General features: G+C 44.5%; 2 protein-coding genes across 2 annotated transcripts; one reads left to right on the top strand and one right to left on the bottom strand.

Moving 5' to 3' along the window:
* The first annotated feature begins 10,143 nt into the window (after window positions 1-10,143).
* Window positions 10,144-14,603, top strand: LOC123411315. Its single transcript, XM_045104245.1, has 8 exons — window positions 10,144-10,718; window positions 10,953-11,479; window positions 11,641-11,691; window positions 11,771-11,878; window positions 13,591-13,686; window positions 13,784-13,885; window positions 13,981-14,040; window positions 14,139-14,603. The coding sequence occupies exons 1-8, from the start codon at window positions 10,163-10,165 to the stop codon at window positions 14,202-14,204; spliced, it is 1,566 nt and encodes a 521-aa protein (XP_044960180.1). The 5' UTR covers window positions 10,144-10,162; the 3' UTR covers window positions 14,205-14,603.
* Window positions 14,604-15,628: 1,025 nt separating this feature from the next.
* Window positions 15,629-22,488, bottom strand: LOC123411316 (DNA-directed RNA polymerases II, IV and V subunit 3-like). Its single transcript, XM_045104246.1, has 3 exons — window positions 22,040-22,488; window positions 17,623-17,860; window positions 15,629-15,889 (listed from the first exon to the last, which is right to left on the bottom strand). The coding sequence occupies exons 1-3, from the start codon at window positions 22,486-22,488 to the stop codon at window positions 15,629-15,631; spliced, it is 948 nt and encodes a 315-aa protein (XP_044960181.1).
* Window positions 22,489-22,874: the final 386 nt, after the last annotated feature.

A 22,874-nucleotide genomic window follows, 5' to 3' on the forward strand; every position in this document is an offset into this window, starting at 1 on the left:
TTCGTGATTGAGGATTTCTATGCGGCTTGTGGTAATTTGTGATGGACTAGTTGGAGCACCCCTGCAGGGTTAAATCTTTCAGAAAGCCGTGCCCGCGGTTATGTGGCAACGTGGAAAACTCTGTTTAACACTGGTTCTAGATAACTTGAAGTTAACTTAATTAAAACTCGCGGTTATGTGTGCTTAACCGTGACTGTCTCCTTCGTGAGTTCTTACTCCGATCGAGGACACGGTGGGGTTATGCCTGACGTAGGTAGGTGTTCAGGATCATTCTTTTGATCATCAGTAGTTGACGTCCGTTATGCGTAGATCTTCCCTCTCTTACTTCTTGTACTCGTAAGTTAGCCACCATAAATATATGCTTAGCCGCTGCTGCAACCTCACCACTTAACCATGCCTCACCCATTAAGCTTTGCTAGTCTTGATACCTTTGGAAATGAGATTGCTGAGTCCCCTCTGGCTCACAGATTACTACAACACTAGTTGCAGGTACAGGTAAAGGTTACTTGACGCGAGCGCGTTGATTGTATATTTGGAGTTGCTTCTTCTTCTTCTTCTTCTTCTTCGATCTAGGATGGGTTCCAGGCCAGCAGCCTGGGATAGCAAGGATGGACGTCGTTCTTATTTTTCTCGTTTGTTTTCGTCCGTAGTCGGACCCTGCTCTTACTCTTGATGATTATGTAATGTAGTGAAGTGACTCTGATGTAGCTTGTGGCGAGTGTAAGCCAACTCTGTATTTATATCTCTTCTTTTCAATACATGTACTTGTAATGATATCCATTCTTGCGACACGACGAGATGCGCTTCTATCCCTGACGAGGCCTTCGTGCCAAATTGAGGATAGGGTCGCATCTTGGGCGTGACAGACCCCTTCCCCTGAGGTGCGCCGCCGCCCTGTCGTCGTCGTGTCCAGCTCGGGCTAGCAGCCCACCACCAACCAAACATACGCATGTGTAGTTGTTACCTCCAGTAGTCGTTAAATGTGGAGGAAAAGAAGAAATGATGAAAATAGATGAAAGGGTTGCTGGTGGGGCCAGCTTCCACTTCATCATATTGTCTATGAAGGCATGCCAAATCAGCCTAACTGGTGGGGCCATCTTACACAAATGATGAAAATAGACACGACTCAATTCCGCATTAGTGCGATTTGTTACTCACTAGCCATAGTCACTACAGGAATCAAAGAATTTGTCATCTGCCTGATCTTTGCCGTCTGTTGGCTGATTGCAAATATACTCTTTGCCACCAGTCCCTTCTTTGTCGTCCGCTGACGGACGACACAGAAGGACCAAACAGACGACAAAGACATAGCTGATGGCAAAGATGGTCCGGGCAGACGGCAAAGAGACACCGCATTTGGAGCCGTCACATTTGCCATCAGGGACCTCTTTGCCGTCTGCCTAGACCCTCTTTGCCGTTAGCTTGACGCCCTGGCGGGCGACAAAGAGCATACTTTGCCACCTGTAATAAAAAGGCGGACGACAAAGAAGAAACACACCACGCGGATTGATCCACGGATCGATGACGTGGCGGCCCCTCCTAACCCACGCAGCCCCACCATGCAGCCCCACCCACTCACGGACTCACCCATGCAGCCCCACCCCACCCACTCACTAATAATTAACTAGAGCAATGCTACATCTACGTAAATGTTTACGCAAGTTTACGGGATAGTATGATTTGTCAATCATTGATTTGATTAAGAGTAGGGTGAGGCCCACCCACCCCTGAAAATCAGGGGGGCATGTTTAGATTAGTTGGAAGGTTTAGTAATCGTAAGTAAGATTTAGTAGGTCTAGCATTTTCGAATTAACTAACACCCCCACCTACACATCTGTTGGGGAACGTCGCATCGGAAACAAAAATTTTCCTACGCGCACGAAGACCTATCATGGTGATGTCCATCTACGAGAGGAGATTTGGATCTACGTACCCTTGTAGATCGCACAACAGGAAGCGTTAAGAAACGCGGTTGATGTAGTGGAACGTCTTCACGTCCCTCGAACCGCCCCACGAACCGTCCCGCGATCCGTCCCACGATCCGTCCCGCGGTCCGTCTCATGATCCGTTGCACGAACCGTCTTGCGATCCGTCTCACGATCCGTTCCGATCTAGTGTCGAACGGACGGCACCTCCGCGTTCAGCACACGTACATCTCGATGACGATCTCCACCTTCTTGATCCAGCAAGAGGGGGCGGAGAGGTAGAAGAGTTCTCCGGCAGCGTGGCGGCGCGCCGATGGTGGTGATGATCTACTCCGACAGGGCTTCGCCTAAGCCCCGCAAAAATACGATCTAGAGGAAAAACTGTGTGGTATAGGGTCGAGCAGCACGTGGCAAAGTTGTGTCTAAAAAACCCTCAATACCTCTAGTATATATAGGAGGGAGGGAGGGGGGAGGCAGCCTCAAACCCTCAAGGTTTGGCCGAAATTGGAGGTGGAGGAGTCCTACTCCAATCCTACTTGGAGTAGGATTCCACCTTCCCACTTGGAAACTCTTTCCACCTTGTGTTTTTTCCTTCTCAAACCTTATGGGCCTTAGTGGGTACTTATTCCAGCCCACTAGGGGCTGATTTATCTCTTCCCATAGCCCATGAGACCCCTTGGGGCCTGACACCCCTCCCGATGGTCCCTGGCACCCCTCCCGGCACTCCCGGTACACTACCGATGAGCCCAAAACTTTTCCGGTGACCAAAACAGGACTTCCTATATATAAATCTTTAACTCTGGACCATTCTGGAGCTCCCCGTGACGTCCTGGATCATATCCGGGACTCTGAACAACTTTTGGTTACCAACACCTATAACTCAACTATACCGAAACGTCACCGAACCTTAAGTGTGCAGACCCTGCGGGTTCGAGAACTACGCAGACATGACCCGAGACACTCCTCGGTCAATATCCAACAGCGGGCCTGGATGCCCATATTGGATCCTACATATTCTCCGAAGATCTTATCGGTTGAACCTCAGTGCCAAGGATTCATATAATCTCGTATGTCATTCCCTTTGTCCTTCGGTATGTTACTTGCCCGAGATTCGATCATCGGTATCCGCATACCTATTTCAATCTCGTTACCGGAAAGTCTCTTTACTCATTTCGTAATACAATATCCCGTGACTTACACTTAGTCACATTGCTTGCAAGGCTTGTGTGTGATGTTGTATTACCGAGTGGGCCCCAAGATACCTCTCCATCACACGGAGTGACAAATCCCAGTCTTGATCCATACTAACTCAACGGACACCTTCAGAGATACCTGTAGAGCACCTTTATAGTCACCCAGTTACGTTGCGACGTTTGATGCACACAAGGTATTCCTCCGGTGCCAGTGAGTTATATGATCTCATGGTCATATGAACAAATACTTGACACGCAGAAAACAATAGCAATAAAACGACATGATCAATATGCTACGTTCATAGTTTGGGTCTTGTCCATCACATGATTCTCCTAATGATGTGGTCCCGTTATCAAGTGACAATACTTGCCTATGGCCATGAAACCTTGACCATCTTTGATCAACGAACTAGTCAACTAGAGGCTCACTAGGGACAGTGTGTTGTCTATGTATCCACACATGTATTTGAGTTTCCAATCAATACAATTCTAGCATGGATAATAAACGATTATTATGAACAAGGAAATATAATAATAACTAATTTATTATTGCCTCTAGGGCATATTTCCAACAACATCCACACATCCACGACCACACACACCACACACACCACACACCCACACATCCACGGCCGGCACACGCAACGAGCATGCCGGCCGCCGCGCGAAGCGAGCATGGCGGTTAGCGGATAGCGAGCATGGCGGCCGACGACCGGTGAGCATGGCGGCCACGCGGGCTTGGAGCAAGCCGGGCTTACAGGCCGCGAGCATGGAGGATGCACAGGCAGCAAGCATGGCAGACGCGCGGGTGGCAAGAATGGCGGGCGTAGGCTGCTCCCTCCATCATCGACTACTCAGCACGGGCACGGGCGGAGGCCGGCGTAGGCAAGTCCGGCTAGCGGCATGAGCTTTGGCTGCTGCAGGCGGACGACGACAGACACGGCTCGACGGTGGAGCAACAAGCAGGGACGGGCCGCGACCACGGGGGAGCGTGGCTAGGCGGTGGCGTGGCTCCGTCCTCTCTTCTCCCTAAAGAGTCGTCTCCCCATGCTCGTTCATGGAGCTCCGAATAGAGCAGAAGGAAGAAGAGGCAGGCGGATTCGACGATTTCTCTGCTGGAGGTGATGGATCTCGGACCGGCGACGCCGTGAGGACTACCCCAACCGACGAATCAAGGGCTGGATCTTTTTCGTTTATTCTTGTTCGAGAGGATATGTTGTGTAGCATTGTGTTCAGATGATTTTCCTGTCGGTGCAGTAACTTGTCAAAAATGTCAAAAATATTAGTTTGTTTTAACTTGCCACCACAAGATGAGAAGATACTCCAGCGACGATGGTGTGAACTTGCAGTTTGTTTTAACTCACGAGAGAGTCTATGCCGTCTGTAACACAACTGGCTGACGGCAAAAAAAAAACGTTTAGCTGACGGCAAAGGGCTAAGCCGTTGAAGACCGCAAAGGGCGCCCCCAGCAGACGACAAAGGCTCCGTTAGCAGCCTAACGGATTAAGTATCTGGCTGCTGCTGTTGAGCATATGTTCTCGTCTGCTCGGGGCTTTAGCTCACGACAAAAAAATTGCCGTCCGCCGCAAGGTGGCAGATGGCAAAGAAGCTCTTTACCGGCGTTAGCAAGTACGAAAAATTTGCCGTCCGCCGGCGGACAAAGACCTTTGCCGTCCGCTTGGCGAACGGCCAAGAAACCGATTCCTGTAGTGAGTATTCATGGTTTTTTGTAGTTTTTAGCAAAAGCGATGGTTTTGGAGTACCCTAGCCACAAATATGGTGGTTTTGAGAAATTTACTTCCACTAGTGCCCCAACAGTTACACCCCTACCTTGTAGAGATCTTTCTATAGCTAATGCACCATCATGGGTAGAAGTCCTCTTCCCATTCGGATCTGCGGCGGTCTTGTCAATATCATCCCTAGAGCCCATGATCCTTGTCATTATAATCCTCTCTTATCGTGCCAGACGCCAAGTCACCCCCACCAGAATCCATTGCAAAAAACTAGCAAAATGAAAAATCCTACATGCAACTCACACCGTCCGCCGTCGCAAGTCAACGAGAGCAAGGAACCCTAACGAGGAGGAAAGTATGGAAACCAAGTCATGAGTGTGTCACCATGTGATGTCAAAAGTAGATAGATACTTGATGACATACCGACGAAAGCCTATTCTTCTAGAATATGAGTTCCCCCCAAAAAAGAAGAGTATTGCTATGCACACGACAACAATGAGATGATTTTTGAATGACAATCATATTGAAAGATCCATGCATCTATCTCCCCTAATAATAAAGCGTGCAACGCTTGTGCCGTACGTCGCCGGCTTTTTTGCAAAAACACCCCTCGCTTTTCCGATATTCAACCCGCAGTCCGTTTTTAAGTCAAAAAATGAACTGTTTTTTTTTTGCATTTTTCAGAAAACCTCCTGATGTTTTAGGTAATCAACCCGCAGTCCGGATTTAAGTCAGAAAACGAATCTTTTTTTTTGCAATTTTCCGAAAACCCCCTGATGTTTCACGTAATCAACCCGCCCTCCGTATTTTAACAAAAAAACCCTAACTTTTTAGTTAATCAATCCACATTTTATCTAAAACAAAATTATCCATATCTTTTAAACCGTAACTCTGATTTTAACATGTTATATATGAAATTTGATTAAAAATGTGTAGAATCTAAATAAGATGTTATTTTTAGCTGTTGAATACTTCTTAAATATTATTTTTGGTGCAAATTAATCCGTAGTGCACGGTCCTTTTTTCTCTGTCTTTCCGGCGACGATACGAATTGCAATAAACATTCATTAAATTAAAACCAAATTGAGAGGAAAGAAAACATCGTTAACAACACATGCACACCTTTGGAAAACCTCGTGGGGGAGAAACAACATATTTCTCATCTTATTCCGAGTGACTGTATATTCAAACGCGTTTTCATTGTGTGAGCACTAAAGCCATCGTCGGCAACACAATTGTGATGTCATGTGAAAATATATTGCATTCAGAGCATGTGTTATTTTCTCTTTCATTGCAACACACGGGCTCTTTTGCTAGTCTCCCCTAATAATAAAGCGCGGAGCGCTTCTGTCGTTCGTCATCGGTCATTTTGCAGAAAAGCCCTCGCAGTTTTAGGTAATAAACCCGCGGTTCAATTTTAAGTCACAACGAACCGTTTTCTGTCATTTTGCAGAAAAGCACTCACACTTTTAGATAATCAACCCGCGGTCCTCCCGAGCTCCTCCATTGCGGCCAGCCGCTCCATGCTCCACACCTCGCAGCACGCCGCCGGCCCCTCGCATGCATCTCGCCGGGGACCCACCATCCGTAGTCGAGCCACCCCGCGCCGGCCGGTGACCCAGCCGCCACTCCCCAGATCCGCCTGCCCACCCCCGGCACCCCGGCGCCGCCTAGATCTGTGCTGCTTGCCGCTCTAGGGTGGGATTGCTTTGAGCCTTTTTTCTCGGCCGGGCCCGAGGCCTCCGGCGCTGCATTCGTGGGTGGGTGGAGTTCCCCTGGACTGTTCCAACCGCGGATCTCTCCGCCCCTTTCCTTTTTCGTGCCTCCTTTGATATTTTTCTGTTTATCTTTCATCCTTTTTGAAATTATTAGTTGTCGTGGTTGCTTTCACTGCGACAATGCTCATGATCTGCGGATGCCGCAGTTTCTGGAAGTTTTAGATCTACGCACTGACGTGTCCGGCGGTTCCGCTGCAGGGTCCTCAACCTCCGGCGCGCGACGGGCTAGGAGGCGGCTCCAATGGGGAAGTCCCCGGCCAAGTGGCTCAAGTCCGTGCTCTTCGGGAAGAAGACGTCCAGGTCTGCCTCCGCCAAGGCCAAGGAATTATCGGTATGCGAATACTTGGAGGTCAAAATTGAATTTTTCCAAGGATTCCGCGGAATTGCCTGCTATGTGATGCAATGAACCGGCGATGGTGGGTGTCCTCAAGGATGCGATCAGCAACTGAATGATGGTCTTTACTTCTTGACCAAAAGCCACCTGGTGGATTTAGGCCTGATTGGTATGCGAGAGATGCTGCAAGAATGGCAAGAAGCAACATACATGTGCGGGTCTTATTCAGATGCTTCTCAGTTTGGATGTTTTCAGCATTTTGAATGGGCACTCCTTGATTGCTGTCAGTATAGCCATTCTCAGAAAGTGTAGGATGGTCATGACTGCCAAGAATCTCAGCACTAGGATTATTAGCTTCAACCAGATTGTTTTGTTCAGCACGGTCCACATTGCCAATGGCTTCCATTGGTGCAGAAAGCACTTCATCCACCATGTCATGATTAGTGTCTCCGTTACCCTGCCTGGCTGACATATTTTGCTCAACTGAAAGAGCACTCCTGTCGGGATCATCAGGTGAAGATTGCTCCCTCATACTTGCAACTTTCTGGTTAGCTGACATACTGGACATGCTATTTTCAGTTTGCTGGTGGCTTAGTAATGGGTACTCCATGTTAGACACAACATCCTTGGCATGTTCTGGTCGTTGACAAGGACTCACAAGGAGCAGACACTGCTGTGCCTCTCTCAGTACGTTCGAGGCTTCGAGCTCCTGAAACTTATTACTTGGTGATATTTCATCTCACTGCTCTCTGGGGATTTGGCTTATAATCATGGATTGCTAATTTACAGGGGGCAAAGATTGTTGATCTTCATGTCATCATAACTCCAGTTGAGAACTATCAGTTGCCTCGTGAAACCTGCAAACAATTACTGGTAAGAATGTTTTAATGTTTTAACTTCATGACCATTATTTTAAGTTGTGTTGAACTGAAAAACCTTACTTTCAGGCCTGTGATTTTTTTAATCTATGAAACTGAAAAGGAACTAGATGAATATTACAACTGTTTTAAATCAAGAATATGGTGCATTTGTTTAATATCGCTTAACTTGGGGTAGAAATAGTTTTTCCCCTACTGTTACTGTTTAATGGCTTTCTATAGATGTGGTTTCCTCTCTGGAGCAGCACTTTTTTAAGCTTAGCAATTCAAAGGTTAAATATTGTTGTATTAAACTTCCAGTAACATTGTTTCAGTTTCCAAAACAATTTTTATGTAAGCATTACATTATATTTTAAAACTTTAAAAGAAACTCCTTCCGTCCAAAAATAGATGTCTTACATTTAACATTATAATTGACATTTATTAAAATTAATATCGTATAATGGCAAAGCAAGTAGGTTTTGCATTTTTTTCTAGCCCGGTGCAACGCACGGGCATTTGTACTAGTATCTACTAATAAAGACACCATAACTTTTGCGCGTCCGCCATAGCTTGCCTTGAACTTGCCCATAATTACCCTTGCCAATGGTAAGTAGGATAATAATTTATTTTTTCACATCGGCCGTTATCATTGGTTAGGATGTAGCGATCCCCAAATATATCCCAACTCCATGGGCACCCCGCTGGTTAGAGTCTCACTCTTCCATCCAGGGGGTCTGGATTTGATCACATGCGCCCTTCATTTCCATCTCTCTTCTTTTTCCCGTTTTCTCTCAGAAATTTTCTATGGATGTGGGATATAGCTGCTCGCTCTAAGACCATGTTTGGATTAGCGTTTCCATTCCAAATACATGCGTAAAACTTACAGACCGCCGCCCATCGTTTTGATTTCCGGCTGGAAATAGTTCTTCCTTTGTAAATTACACTTACAAGAAGAATACATGTGTATTCAAGTACACCGATTGCAAACGCGGCCTAATGGGCTGCACTTTTTGACCTAGCTACTCTTAGTTTAACCTTTTTCTTTTTTTTCTTATTGCATATTTCAATGTTTTTTAAAATATTCATATCTTTCAAACCCTAACTTCAAATCTAACATATTATATATGTAAATACCCTGAAAAATGTGTAGATTCCCAATATGAAATTATTTTACATGTTAATCATTTAAAAAATCATGTTTAGGGTGCCATCTTAATTAATGGTTCAATACCTTCTTTATTTGGTTTTTTGGAAATGTTTGTTATATATGTTTCCTACCCATTTAAATGAAGTAAATAGGTTAGTTTGATTCTCTCACAAAAGCTATTATTGACATCATAGGGAATGTTGATTCCTACAAGATTATGTGCTAAAGGTTACAATAAGTACATAATCATCATATCTATTTCACACCATGCACAATAATAATCCTATATATGATGATGTACATGAAACTATTGATACAAGCTTTATATAAACAAGTGGCTTAATGTTAATTTCCATATTGCTTGAAATTGTGCCAATAATTTGTTTTTTAAGAATATCGATGCTGATATGCAACGGTGAACATTTGGTATGCATGTCCTTACAGATTGATTGTTTTCGATGGAGTTGTCTAATATTTTGCAACCAAATCAAGTCTTGACTTGGATTACAGTTCCAAACACACGTATCAATTTGACAAAAACAATGCTCGCATGCACATGTTTATCACTGAATACTGAAATACAGTTGATATTTTCATTATAATGCAATATTTGTTGGGCATCACCGAGGAGGACGATAACAAAGGCGTAAGCATATACGGGCAACTAGGTAGATATTTATATTGTATAATGAATTAAAAACACCTTGAGTACACTTCAAAAATCATTCTACCTTTATGTTTTTGCACAACACGATTTACAATTTTCCTTGTTATGTTCCATCATGAAGAAAGATTTCAAGAGATTTACCAATGTCGAGTGTTTGTCTATGAGAGGTATTTTTTTTTATATGTTGCAACGGCCGAACATATTTACTAGTAAAATTGAAATTGCAGAAGACCACTCTGATTCGGCGTTGTGTAGTAGTCGGCCACGTGAAGTATCTGTACACAGAGTGGTTTTGAAAAAAAAAAAGTTACACTGTATTTATACATCATTAAAGTGCAGCAATTGTTTTTTTTTAGACAAGCAGCATTTGTTTTTTGAGCGGTAGTTACACTTACCTGAGCGGCCCGCTGCGGTGCCTCGCCTCCAAGCTCCTTTCCTCTGGAGGCCCATCAAGGGCCCATGCAAGGCCGCTCCAAAACCCTCATCTTCCTCTCCCTTCGCGGAGCGAACGGAACGGAAGAACCCATGGCCATGGCCGCCGCCACCCTCGCCGCGAGGTCGCGCGCCGCCACCGCCGCGTGGGCTCGCCTGATCTCCCACCACCACGTCGCCGCCGCATCCGCATCCAGCTCGCTGCCCCACCTAGCAGGCCCGCGGATCGCGCCCCAGCGCCGCCACCTCGCCTTCTCCTCTGCCTCCCCCGGTGCCGGCGCCGGCGAGGGAGGGGGCGAGGATCCGATGGCGAACGAGAGGGTCATCCACGACCTGCTGGCCCAGCTGGAGCGGGAGCGGCAGAAGGACCGCGAGGATCGGCGCAAAGCCGGGGCCGGCGGCGGCAAGGAGGAGGAGGAGGAGGAGGAAGAGGAGGACTTCCTGGGCGTGAAGCCGCTGATCGAGAAGCTGGAGCGGCGGAACGCCAAGGAGGCCAGACTCCCCGACGAGTCCTTCATGGAGCCCACCGACTCCGAGTCCGACGAGGACGACGAGCGCTTCTCCGACGACTCCATCCAACGCCGCGTCGACGAGTTCGAGCGCAAGTGCCAGCGCCAGTCCGAGCTCCTCCGCTCCTTCGCCGAGGCCGGTATGTATAGCCTCCCCTCCCATCCCCCTCCATTCCTCTCCATTTCCACCACATTTCGCCCCCATGTGTCATGCCCATCTATGTTTTGCTCTGCTTGACCACAGGCGCAAGATCACAATTTTGCGCTGATAACCATCACCGTCACAAATGCTAGTCATGTAATTTCCGTTTCTTGAATGCTGCCATGTTCCTGAATGAAACTCCTTCTGCGTTGATGTTGATGTTGCCGAACAGAGACCCTTGATGATGCTCACAAGTTCATGACGAAGATTGACAAGTTCGAGCAGCGCCATCTGAGCCTGCCACTGGAGTACAGGGTCATCGGGGACATGATGAACCGCCTCAAGGATGCCACTGGGAAAGAGCGCTTCATCCTCCTGCAGAAGCTGAACCGGGCCGTCAGGCTCATGGAGTGCAAGGAGGCGTATGACCCCAGCAACCCCGCAAACTTCGGGGTTATCCAGCACCAGCAGGTCGACTCTCCGGACGATGTGATTGACAACGCTGGCTTCGACAAGGAGAAGCAGATGATCCAGGGGGAGAGCCTCGATGACGATGAGGAGGAGTTCAATGAAGTCAAGGAGAAGGATGATATGCTCATCGAGAAACTAAATGCTATTGAGAAGAAGATCGAGGAGAAGTTGGCGGATCTGGATCATACGTTTGGTAAGAAGGGTAGGGTTTTGGAAGAGGAAATAAAGGATCTGGTGGAGGAGAGGAACTCCCTGACGGACAAAAAGAGGAGGCCTATGTACAGAAAAGTAAGTGATGGTTTATCACTGGAGTTCATTGAATTGTTACAGCAACCACCTTATGGCTGGGCGTGCCCTTCATTGTTGTTCTTAATTTTACATTTGTAACTCCACTGTGCCTACTGCATTGTTGCTTCTACTAACACATTTGGCCGTTATGCCTTTGACAGGGTTTTGATGTGAAGGTCATTGACGTTAATCGGACATGCAAAGTTACAAAGGTGAATGTTCTTTTTCTGGATGTTCATAAATACTAATTATAGAATATCCCTATGATTAATTCTGCATTTCTCTTCTCAGGGAGGCCAAATAGCAAAATACACAGCGTTGTTGGCAACTGGAAACTACCATGGTGTTGTAGGTTTTGCAAAAGCTAAAGGTCCAACAGCAAAGATTGCAATACAGAGGGTATGGATCTCCCCTGTTTCAAACAATATATTAAACTTATGTTTGAGCTATTGAATCATGTCCTTCCTCTCCATCTATTGTTGCTTGTCCTCAAGTAGTGCAGAATTACTACTTGTTAGTGAATCATCCATTCCACTATCAGCTCATTTTCTTTTCCCTTTTGGGGTTTATGTGGTATGTACATGCGAGTCTCACGGGATGGTGACTGAGCTGTGCATATGTGTGTACAGTACAGGGTTAGCATGCAGATTAATATTATTGATAGTGAAACATGGGTTATATATCTTATTCATTTCAGAACTGTGAATTCAAATTGCTGAATATGTCCAGCTTTGGTGTGCTTTGCTGCGCCGTTGGTGTTATTGATTTTTTTACAATATCTTTACTCCCTCTATTTCAAAATATTAGAGGCATTAGTTTTTTGAAAAACCAAACCTCTTTAAGTTTAATTAAATTTGTAGAGAAATATATCAATATCGATAATATCGAATCGGTGTCATTTGTTTCATCATGGGATGAATTTCATATTGTATTTCTTTAATATTGTGGAGATCGAATTGTCGGCTCTGAACTTGGTCAATGTTAAAGAAATTTCTGTTTTCAAAAAACTATTACACCTTATATTTTTGAACCGATGGAGTATTTCGTTTGGCGAGTTGGAGAAATGATGAAGCGTGTTTTATTTTTAATTATGATGCGGTGTTTTTGGTGGGCCCTTTGCGGGGTGATTATAGGTTATCTGCTAATCAATATATACTTATATGGAAAAAGATTGTACATGGATGGCTGTATGTACCATATTTGTGTTACGACATCACATGTCTGTTTTTTTCCCAAGGTGCTGAGAGGGCACATGGAGTTGATATGCTTTTTATATGCCGGATGTTGTCAATTAATTTGTAAAAACCGTGATCCGGTCTAAATATGAACTAAATCCAAAATTGAGTACCTCAATCAAATGGGAGAGTTTCAAAATTAAAGAGTGTAGCTAAATAAAAAACTGAATGAGAGGGCTCATTAAGAAATTGTTGACCTGATCAAAATGGAATGGACGCATTTTAAATTGAAGACCTCAATTGATTAAGAGACCTCTAAACTTAGGGAGCATAATGTATTACATAGATAGATCAGTGACCCATTTCCATCTCCTTGAGAAATTGTTGACCTGGTCAAAATAGGGTGACTCTATTTTAATTAGAGACCTCAATTGAATATGGTCTCTTCAAAACCAGGGAGCTTAGTGTTATAGTGGATTTAGTGAGATTCCTGTAAATCTAGTCATACTGAATTGTCAATGCTGGGTATATTCATCTGAGCAATACTTTTCTGGTATATGCAGATATTCTAAATACTTCTCTGAATCTTATATATGGTAAATACCGAGTTACTACTACTTTTAGGCTTCAATTGGAATTCAATATCTCAACTGAAAATCCTGGTTCTTACATGACATTTGCTTCCTCTCAAAACAAATGTTGTTGGTCCAGTATGGCCCATAGGATATTATGTATAGTGGAGTTCCTTCAAAATATAGTCATACTGAATTGTTAGTTGCTTAGTATGTTCATCTGGATTATGCTTATTTTAGTATGCAGATATGCAAAATAGTAAATACTGAGTTATTACCTTTCTAAGCTTCAGTTGGGTATGGATACGTCAACTAAAAAGTTCAGCTCTTACATGAAGTGTCTTGTTCTGTTTCCACTTTCCAGGCCTATGAGAAATGCTTCCAGAACCTACATTACATGGAGCGGTATGAGGAACACACAATTGCTCATGCGATTCAGGCCAAATACGAGAAAACAAAGGTAAGATACACACATCTGAGCATCAAATCACTCTTCTTGATCAGCTGCTGTATAGCATCTTTTCTGGATGTGATATATCCCTGTGTTGCATCTTAAGATCTACCTCTGGCCTGGACCAATGAGGAGTGGGATGTGTGCCGCTGGCAGGACTGTCGAAACTGTGATGTATCTAGCCGGGTTTAGCAACGTCAAGTCAAAGGTGTGCTTCCTCTGTACTCCTTGTCACTAGACAAGACCACTTATCACTCTGAATTTGCAAAGTGGTAATCTTATGTATTTATTATTGTCTTGCAGATTATTGGATCGAGGAGCCCGCTCAACGTTATCAAGGCTCTCTTCATAGCACTAAATGCTGTACGTGCACTATTACTCAGGATATTTACTTACAGTGCTTGTGTGTCCTCTCCCGCTTTCCTCAGCGATATGCTATCTGTATTTTGTTTGTTTTGCAGATTGAAACGCCCAAGGATGTGGAGCAGAAGTTTGGACGGACTGTTGTGGAGTCGTACTTGTTGTAGGGAGGTAGTCATCTGTTTGTGTTTGTGGAGATCGCGTCGGCCCTGCTGGAGTGGCAAGGGAAGACCGAAAAGAGGAGCCGGTGGCAGATCCGTCCGTGAGACCTCTGTTTGCATCCGTAATTCCAACTAGTATTTGTTTGTCCTGCGACCGTTCCCCTGTTAACCGGGTACTGTAATATTTCAAATCGATCAATGCATACTGTAACCAGATAGGAGGTGATGATATGTACTTGGCAAATAGAATGAAGGCCACGTCTGGTCGCAATTTTTTTATATTTTTTTTTTGGTTTTGTCAGCAGATATTCTGCGATTCTGTCGAGGCGGCCTGCCTGGTTGCTTGGGAGGTTAGATGTTAGATGGATCCTAAATTGGTAGAAAGAATAAAAACCCTTTCTCTCTTGTTCTTCTGCTTTGCTCCCCTTTGGTTTGCTGATTCCATCATTCATATATTCTCAAGTTTGTGGAGAAGTAATCAATTTTGCTGGAGTTGACTGATGGATATATATATCACACACTGCTATCCTGGCTTGGTCTTGTCACCGGCCCACATTGAAAACTTCTTAACCGTGGATTTCTAAATCTGGTTAGTTTGCTCCCAAATTGGCATACCAACCTATTGGCACGCCAAAAAATCGGCTAGCAATTGGTTGGCCTTCAACATACCCCAGCGAAAATAAAACCTTTTAAAAGTTGCCATTGCCAAATGTTGGCTAGCTAATAACCAATTATTGGCAGTAAACCAACCAGGCTCACATACCATTTTTGCAGTTTAACCAAGATCCTACACTGCGTAGCACGTGTGTTCCACTAGTATACAAGTAGACAGGATACATACGTTTAGTTCCTGAGTATATATACAGTCTATGTGCATTTTTTTAGCAAGTACAAAAAGTTCTGAAAATATTATTGAAATAAAGTTGACCTTCTATTGTACTTGTATATAAGAGAATTTACGAAGGAAAAACCCCGTTGACTTCAGGAATTTTTTTAAGGTCAAATAGGTGTGAATAGTAACTGGTATATGGCAATAAATTTTGTTTTCACCCTGTAGTCATGGTTTTTTTTCTTCATGCAAATTTATATACTAGTGCAAAATAAAGTCAAGTTATTTCCAAAAAAAAGTTCTAATTTTTTGGAGCGTTTTCATAACTAATTTAAGAAAGAAATCCCATATAATGTGTATATAAACTTGAGAAGCAAAGGGCATCCCAAGTAGTCGTTGGCTCGTTGCTTCTCTTTTTTCACAGTGCAGCTAAGCTTCAGTGCATAAACAGAAGGATACAAAGATGATCACAATAGAGTTTTGGTACTGGATATCAAAGGAGGCATGATCCATTACCTCTTGCCACAAACACGCTAGTCACACACTACGTACGGAAGAAACAAATATACGACCAGTGATTTCTCTTCCAGATAGAAAGCGGTTAGCCTCCAACAAGGTGGGCGTCAAGCTCGCCAAAATCGCCGTCATCATCTTGCAGGCGAACGGCGTCCAGCTTCTGCCTCAGGATGGTGATAGCATTCATGATCAGCTCGTAGTCTGTGATGGCGCCGGTCGTTTCCACGGTGAACACAAAGCTGTCCTCCTTGGCGTTGATCTCCACCAGTCCTGGCTTCCCCATGGCCTCTGCTTTCTTGATCACCTCATCGTCATACGTGTATGCCTCTGGATCCACAATCGTCACCTGACAGTGACACAGAAGAAGGCATGCTCAAAATCAATGGCTCGTTATATGCAATAAATAAGACAAATGGCACACAACTAGTAAGCATGCAAATATCATTCTAGCATATTATTTGGAAACAAACAGCTCCATCGCGTAATTTACACTAGCAGATATGAAAAGAAATTACAAACCCATCTTAAACCGATAGGCATTTGGTATCATTTACTGTTTCATGTACAAAAACAACTCAAGTCTGACAGACGATGACATTTACTGTTTTGATCATTCTTTTAGAATGAGCTAGGCTAGCTACATAAGGTGATCGAAGAGAATATAACTAAATGTTTACAAGGCACAAAGTGACAGAAGTTCCTCAAGATATGCTTAAATAAAAGACATGTACCGCAAGTCCTGAGACATTTGATTTTGCCCAAAGCATGACATCGTTTAGAGAAAAACAAGACCCAGTAAGGGAATGAGGAGGTCAGGTGGAATGAACTCTTAAAAGGCCAATTCAGGAGGTGACTAAGTATAAATCCACTCCCAAGGTGTGGATTGATTTTAAATAATCCATAAAAAACAATTCGTTAGAAATGATAGCTGCATTCAGGCTGAATATACACACCCATTCATATTCAATTCCTGTATTTCTTCTGTTCCTGCGTTTTTAGAATCCTGTGAGCCAAAGGAGGCCTTACATGATGCTAGTAGATCCACCTTCACTTAGTGGCTGCAAACAGGGCACGTGATTTGGATGGTGATGGGATAGTTCACCCCAACAAGGACATGCTAGAAGAAGGCATTCATGAAATGTTAACTTTAGCTAGTAGCTCTGAGAGTTTAGGAATGTCTTTTAACAATCATTAGCATGCTTTGCATATGTTGTTGTGGTTGCTAACTTGCCGTAATTTTTTGCTCTCGCACTTTGGAGAATCAATTGAGTCTGAACAGACACTTATTTAGGGGTTTGTTCTCCTTGACTCATGAGAAGTGCCTACCCAAGAGTTCAGTAAACAAAACAGCGTAATTTGCGGTATCATCAGGAATGGAAACGTAAATTTGGTAACACTAAACACAGTTGTACAGTCACATGTTTTAAATAGCGGGCTACGGCAAATAGCGGCGAGCCTTCAAATCAGCTACAACGGAGCTATAACGGGCTATAGCGGCATATTTATACATGATACCATTTAGCGGCATCCTGCTGAAAAGGCTATAGCGAGCCTATAGCGGGCTATTTAAAACTATGATAAAATCTCTACTATGAAGTATCAGTGCTATGTGTACTGATATGTCAAGTTGGCAACCAGACCAAAAGACAAAGTCAGGTATTTGACAATTATTTATTTCCAACAGCCAGAAAAATAGATAGCAGATACATGTACACAAGCAATGAATGGAAATACATGCACCACTTACGATAGCAGGTTCTGTTTTACAATGAAGTGCCTACAACACTGTAGTGATAGATGCAGCAACAGCAAATATTGATGGCTCATCTAAAGTAAAGCATAAAGACTGCATAACATCATAGAGTTGGTGTTTAATGATTTGATTAATATACTGTAAGATGACTGATGAAACTAGGAATAGTTCGCCCACAGGCCCTTGCGCGCGCGCACACACACACAAACACACAATGAATCTAGCAATAGTTTAGCATACCATATGAAAAATTCCTAAAACTAGGGATTCGTTGTTGGTGTTATTGAAACAAGTGATGGAGAAGCACTAGCAGAGAACAAGCTGACCTGTTGGGTGACAGGATCAATGTCAAATACTTTTGTAGGGCTGCTCTCCACCCAGCTTTGTTTTTCCTCAAGTGTAAGTATCTCCATGAGTTCTTCATTAATACATATATCAGGCTCATACATGAAGGTCACAGTAGCAGCTGGAGACCATTTGGCATGGTCCTTTCCAATTCCCTTCCTAGCAATTGCTCGAAGACGCAGCTCTTGCCCACAACGCAGCTTTACAATTAATATGCCCCTGAAATAAGATATTATTTAAAGCTAAATACCAATAAGCGTTAGTTAAACAAGAGAAAACTTAAGGGCAGTTTTCAGACATTTATTTCAACTAACTGCTTACAAAGGAAAATGATTTGGTTAACTTAATAAGAGAAGGAAAGATACATGTGACAGACAGAGTAGTATGCCCAACATAAGTATTTACAATCTGCACACTGAAATGGGATGTGTAAAATTGAGTCATTTGCAGTGTTGTTCCGCATAAGATTAGTGTGTACAATCATCATGTAAAGATCCACTAGTAACCAAATGCTCAGTACTTCCATTCATAACGTCCCATTATGATGGAATGAAAGAGGAGGGAAAAGAAGATTGTACAAAAAAAAAGTATCGTTCTTTCAAAGGAAAATGAATTGGTTAACTTAGCCATCAAGCTCGTTTGTTTACATTATTGAAAAGTAAAAGAAAAATACATGCTAGTTTATTTTCTCTCTTTCTCTCTCTTTTCTAAAAGTGATATCAAGGTCTAAAGTAAATAATTTCTCTGGGCAAAGGATGCAGAAATTTCGACCATGTAGTATGTATATAACCCAAAAAGTTATCTAGACAAGCTAAGAGTGTGCATATCCAACAATGATAAATAATTTATAATTTTCACTGGACACATGTTTTTGGAGGCTACAACAAAAGCACTGGACATGACAATCGAAACAATAGGTCAACATATTTTATGCTACCAGAACTACATACCATGAAAGAGATTGAGAAAGTCATTTTAATCTCATGTTGAAGTGCATTTATATCTTCTCAGTGACTTCAACAAAAATACAGAACGTGATTTAACAGAGTGTCCATGTGTACTAAATGTCTAACTAACAAAATTTTCAAAGAGGCTTACACAACTAATAATGCTATTAAACCATCTACACGAATGATTTATTGAAATCTTAGATTACATGACAGTATCAATATTTCCACACAAAGAAAATGTCTGCAGGATTAGTATGACAAATTTCCAAATTTCAATGTTAGCAAGAATATGCCATCTTCAGAATTCAGAGATATCAACGTTAATACTAGGAAATGCTGCTTTAGTTCAGATATAGTATAACGATGGAAAAATGAGTGTTCACTGGAATCAACAATACAAGATTGCTTTTGCTAAATAAATCTATGCCTTCATCTTAATCCTGATCTCACTTGAAGATCATGTACAACGATACAAATATAGTTTCACTCAGGTTATTCAATTTTAAGGCAGTGAAAGCATACAGTGGTGTAAGTGAGGACAACTAGCATTCTAGCATAGATACATGAGTTAAATGCACTGGAGGACCGAAATATTTTTTCAAAGTGTCCGTTTGGTGCTTGTTCTTTCAAAATGTAAGTTTAGGTTCCAATTCTGTAGTAAGTGGTTCATCCGGAGTCCTTTTTTGCCTGAGCTCTCTTTGACCAGCTGCTCACGTGGCATGTTCACCGCCGCCACATCGACGGTGGGGCCACGATGTTTTCTATTTTTATAGTAAACCCCTCATAAAACATCCTATTATCATTTCCCACTCACTGGCCCAATATCCTCTCTCTCCCTCGTGCCCTAGCCTTCGCCATGGCTAGGACTGGTAACTCCTCGGCATGGAAGCGAGTTTAGAAGAGGAGTGTTCCAGTGTCGGTGTAACCTTGTTCCAGTGTCGGTGTAACCTTCCACCGCCATAGTAATCTGCCGGTCAGTGGCTCTTCGGCAAGTTTAAACCGCAGAGAGTGAGCGTGCATGCCAGTGACGCTCCGGGCAATGCAAGAGTACGCCATGTGTGATGCACATGTGTGCGTGGGCTTGCTAGTGCGAAGCCAAAGTGAGGGGGGGGGGGGGGGGGGGCGGTAGCAGCTGGGGTGGCCGAAGAAAGGGCACTGGTAAGCTTTTGTGGCTGCCAGAAGCACTAAGTGGGAGGAAGTCAGGAGATGCGGGAAAGCTCAGGAAAAGAGGCAAACATCAGTGCATGGTGAGGTGAACTCGGGGACGTGAGGGAGTACGTAGGTTCGCCAATGGAAGTGTGGGGCAGAGCGTGCATCTGCCTCTGAATGTAGACATTGTCAATCTTCCACAAATGTGGTCGGCAAGACATTACCAATCCATCCATATCCTATTCGAAGTTAACTATGCCCATGTGACGACATCTTCTTCCTCAATCCATAGCCTAGCTATGCAGCTTGTCACAAAATTCGCTCTCCTCCATGCTTCAATATTCATTTGCTTGGGTCACTGTCTCTCCTCCCGTGCAGTGAGAGCGCTAATGATACCTAGGGCACGTCCTTGCTGAGCCCGAAGGCCATGTTTGAGAGATCCACTATTATGTTTAGAGCCTTCCTGGGGAAAGTATCGAGCCTAGGTGCCCCAAATCGCCGATGCCCTTCATCTTCTTCCTCGCCTTTGGTGAGCGTTGCCGTGCCTCAATCTCTGGCTATGGCGAGCCCCTTTGAAGATAATCTCCTCCTGAAACTTGGAAATGCTCTATAGGTCTCCATTCCGCCCGTTTGAAGCATCTCGTCCCGAGTTGTCCTTCCCGTGATGGCCCGCTCCAGCAGCCGCCTCCACCGCCCATGGATTCGTTTCTGAACTCCTCTGCCAGACTCGACAACTATGGCGTGCTCAAGGTGAGCTGGCGGTTGTTCCATGCTGCTCCCCTTCTTATGTCTCCCAGCTGCTCTCCTGCCAAGGATCGTCGACCGCCGCCGTTATCAATCGTTATCGGCGTTACTCCGGCGGCTCCACACGGAACCGCTGGTCCAAGACATTGTGGGCTAGCACCCGCAAGACCGCACACACGGGTGCAGCTGCCATATCTCATTCCACGGTGATGTTGAGCCTTGCCGCCATGCGCTCGTACGGGTTGTGGCGTTTGAGCGCCGGCAATGCCCTTGCCTAGTGGGCTAGGGAACCGCGCATGAGAATATGATTATTTATAAGGTGTTTCCTATAAAAAGACCATCCCCTTGTCGGCGCGTGCATGTGGTCACCGTACCACATGAGCAGGTCAGAGAGCGCTCGGGCAATAAAGAATCCCGGGTGAACCACTTACTACAAAATTGGTACCTAAACACACACTTCGAAAGAACTAGGGCTAAACTGACACTTGGATTAAAGATTTAGTACCTCGAGTGCATTTTGATAGATCCTTTGAATCTTAGACTAGATGTGTTTGGTATGATATAGAGATTTGTTACCTTGTTGTGATCTCGATGAGCTTCCTCTCATCGTCCATCTTGATGTAGAGGAGACGGTGGGAAGCAGGGAGATGTGGTAGCGGCGGCGGTGGACTTTCCATCGCTTCAGTGCATCCCTCTAGATCGGATTAGGGTTGGGAGTGGGGAACCAGTGGCGGCGGCGAACCCTGTAACTTGTGTCGTGGTCCCCACCTCCTCTTTATAGCACTGCGCGATAAGGGCCCACCAGCCTTGCTTGGGTTGGACGCCCCCGATCAGGGCGTGAGTCAAGGTCCAATGGGCCGTTGGGCCCATTGGGAAAGAGATCAATCTAACACATTTAACACTAGAGTAGCAATTGTAGCATGGCTAATTTGAAATTGAGATCTGGTTGAGCATAAATGAATTACATGCAATGCTAGACTACAAGCAACAGAATGCTGATTAAAAATACAAGAATGAGCACCTGGAGAATAATGTCGTTAAAGTGTAATTGTGACCTTCCGATACAAATTAACCACCAAACTGAATCATGTACAGATACGATGACGAACATGAGCTAGGTGCTTCGAATAGTGCAGTCACAAGATTACATTTTTATACATCTACCTTCCCAAGAAATAGGATATGCATTTAGAGGCAAGGCAAAGAGTTAGGGGCACATAAACCAGTTAGCAGTACAAAGCATGCATAATTAATCTGACAAACAAAAAACAACAATAAGATACTCCCTCCGTATATAAATATATGTCTTTTTAGAGGTTTCATTAAAAAACTATTTACAAATGTATATAGACATATTTTAAAATATAGATTCACTCATTTTGTTTCGTATGTATTCCAGTTCTCTAATGAAATTTCTAAAAAAGACTTATATTTAGAAAAGGAGAGAGTAGATAGAGAAAGAGATAGCGACAGAGAGGTGGACTGGGAATTCATCGTACATATGATCTAAATAGTAAAGATTAAGACAGTGGCCGAAGTGGAGATGGCGACTTGCCTGTGGTCACTGGCAGCATCGGCCTGGTCGACAGGGCAGACCTTGGGGTCGGTCGACCGGAGGTCCTGGGCGGTGACCTCGAGCGTCTGGCCGGACTCGGTGGCGCGGGCAGCGAGGTGGAACTCAACGGAGCAGTACTCGCAGGAGCCGTCGCCGTCGCAGGCGTCGCAGTCGCGGGAGAGGCGCATGGACATGGCGGCGGAGGAGGTGAGCGGGATGAGGCCGAGGCGGTGCGCGATGAACTCGTCGTTGAGGACGGAGGAGTTGCTCTCGATCTCGACGAGGTCGATGGCCACGGTGGGGACCTCGGCGATCATGACGCGGCGGAGCGCGTTGGCCATGCTCGCGTCGGTGTCCCGCAGCTCGAACTTGGCGTACTCGTCCTTGAGCTCGCGGATCCGCACGCGCGGGAACCGCTGGTAGGAGATGCCCGCCGCCGGACGCTCCATTCCCGCTCGGCCGCCGGAGGGGGGGGGGGGGGCGGAGGAGAAGACGGGAGGACGGGGTTTATGTCCGTCTTTTGCCCTTTTTTTTTAGAAAAAAATACCTCCCCTTGATATCTGGATGCGTCACGTTAAGATTCGTGCCGGATCAAATGCGTGGCGAGTCCGTTTGCAGATATGACGATAGTCTGTTTTCGTGATCGCTACTTAATTACCGATGAAATTTATGTCTGTTATGTTGTTTATTATTATAAGTGATGTGGAGCAATAGTATAGACAACAGTTCTTCAACTGTTGTACATGCCCTTATGAGGTTAGAAAGAAGGAGAATTCATAGGCAGGGGGCTTGATCACGTGTTCAGTGATGTAGTGGAGGACGATTAACAATAACT

This window comes from Hordeum vulgare, chromosome 7H (genome assembly GCF_904849725.1).
Source record: "Hordeum vulgare subsp. vulgare chromosome 7H, MorexV3_pseudomolecules_assembly, whole genome shotgun sequence".
Classification (NCBI taxonomy): domain Eukaryota; kingdom Viridiplantae; phylum Streptophyta; class Magnoliopsida; order Poales; family Poaceae; genus Hordeum; species Hordeum vulgare.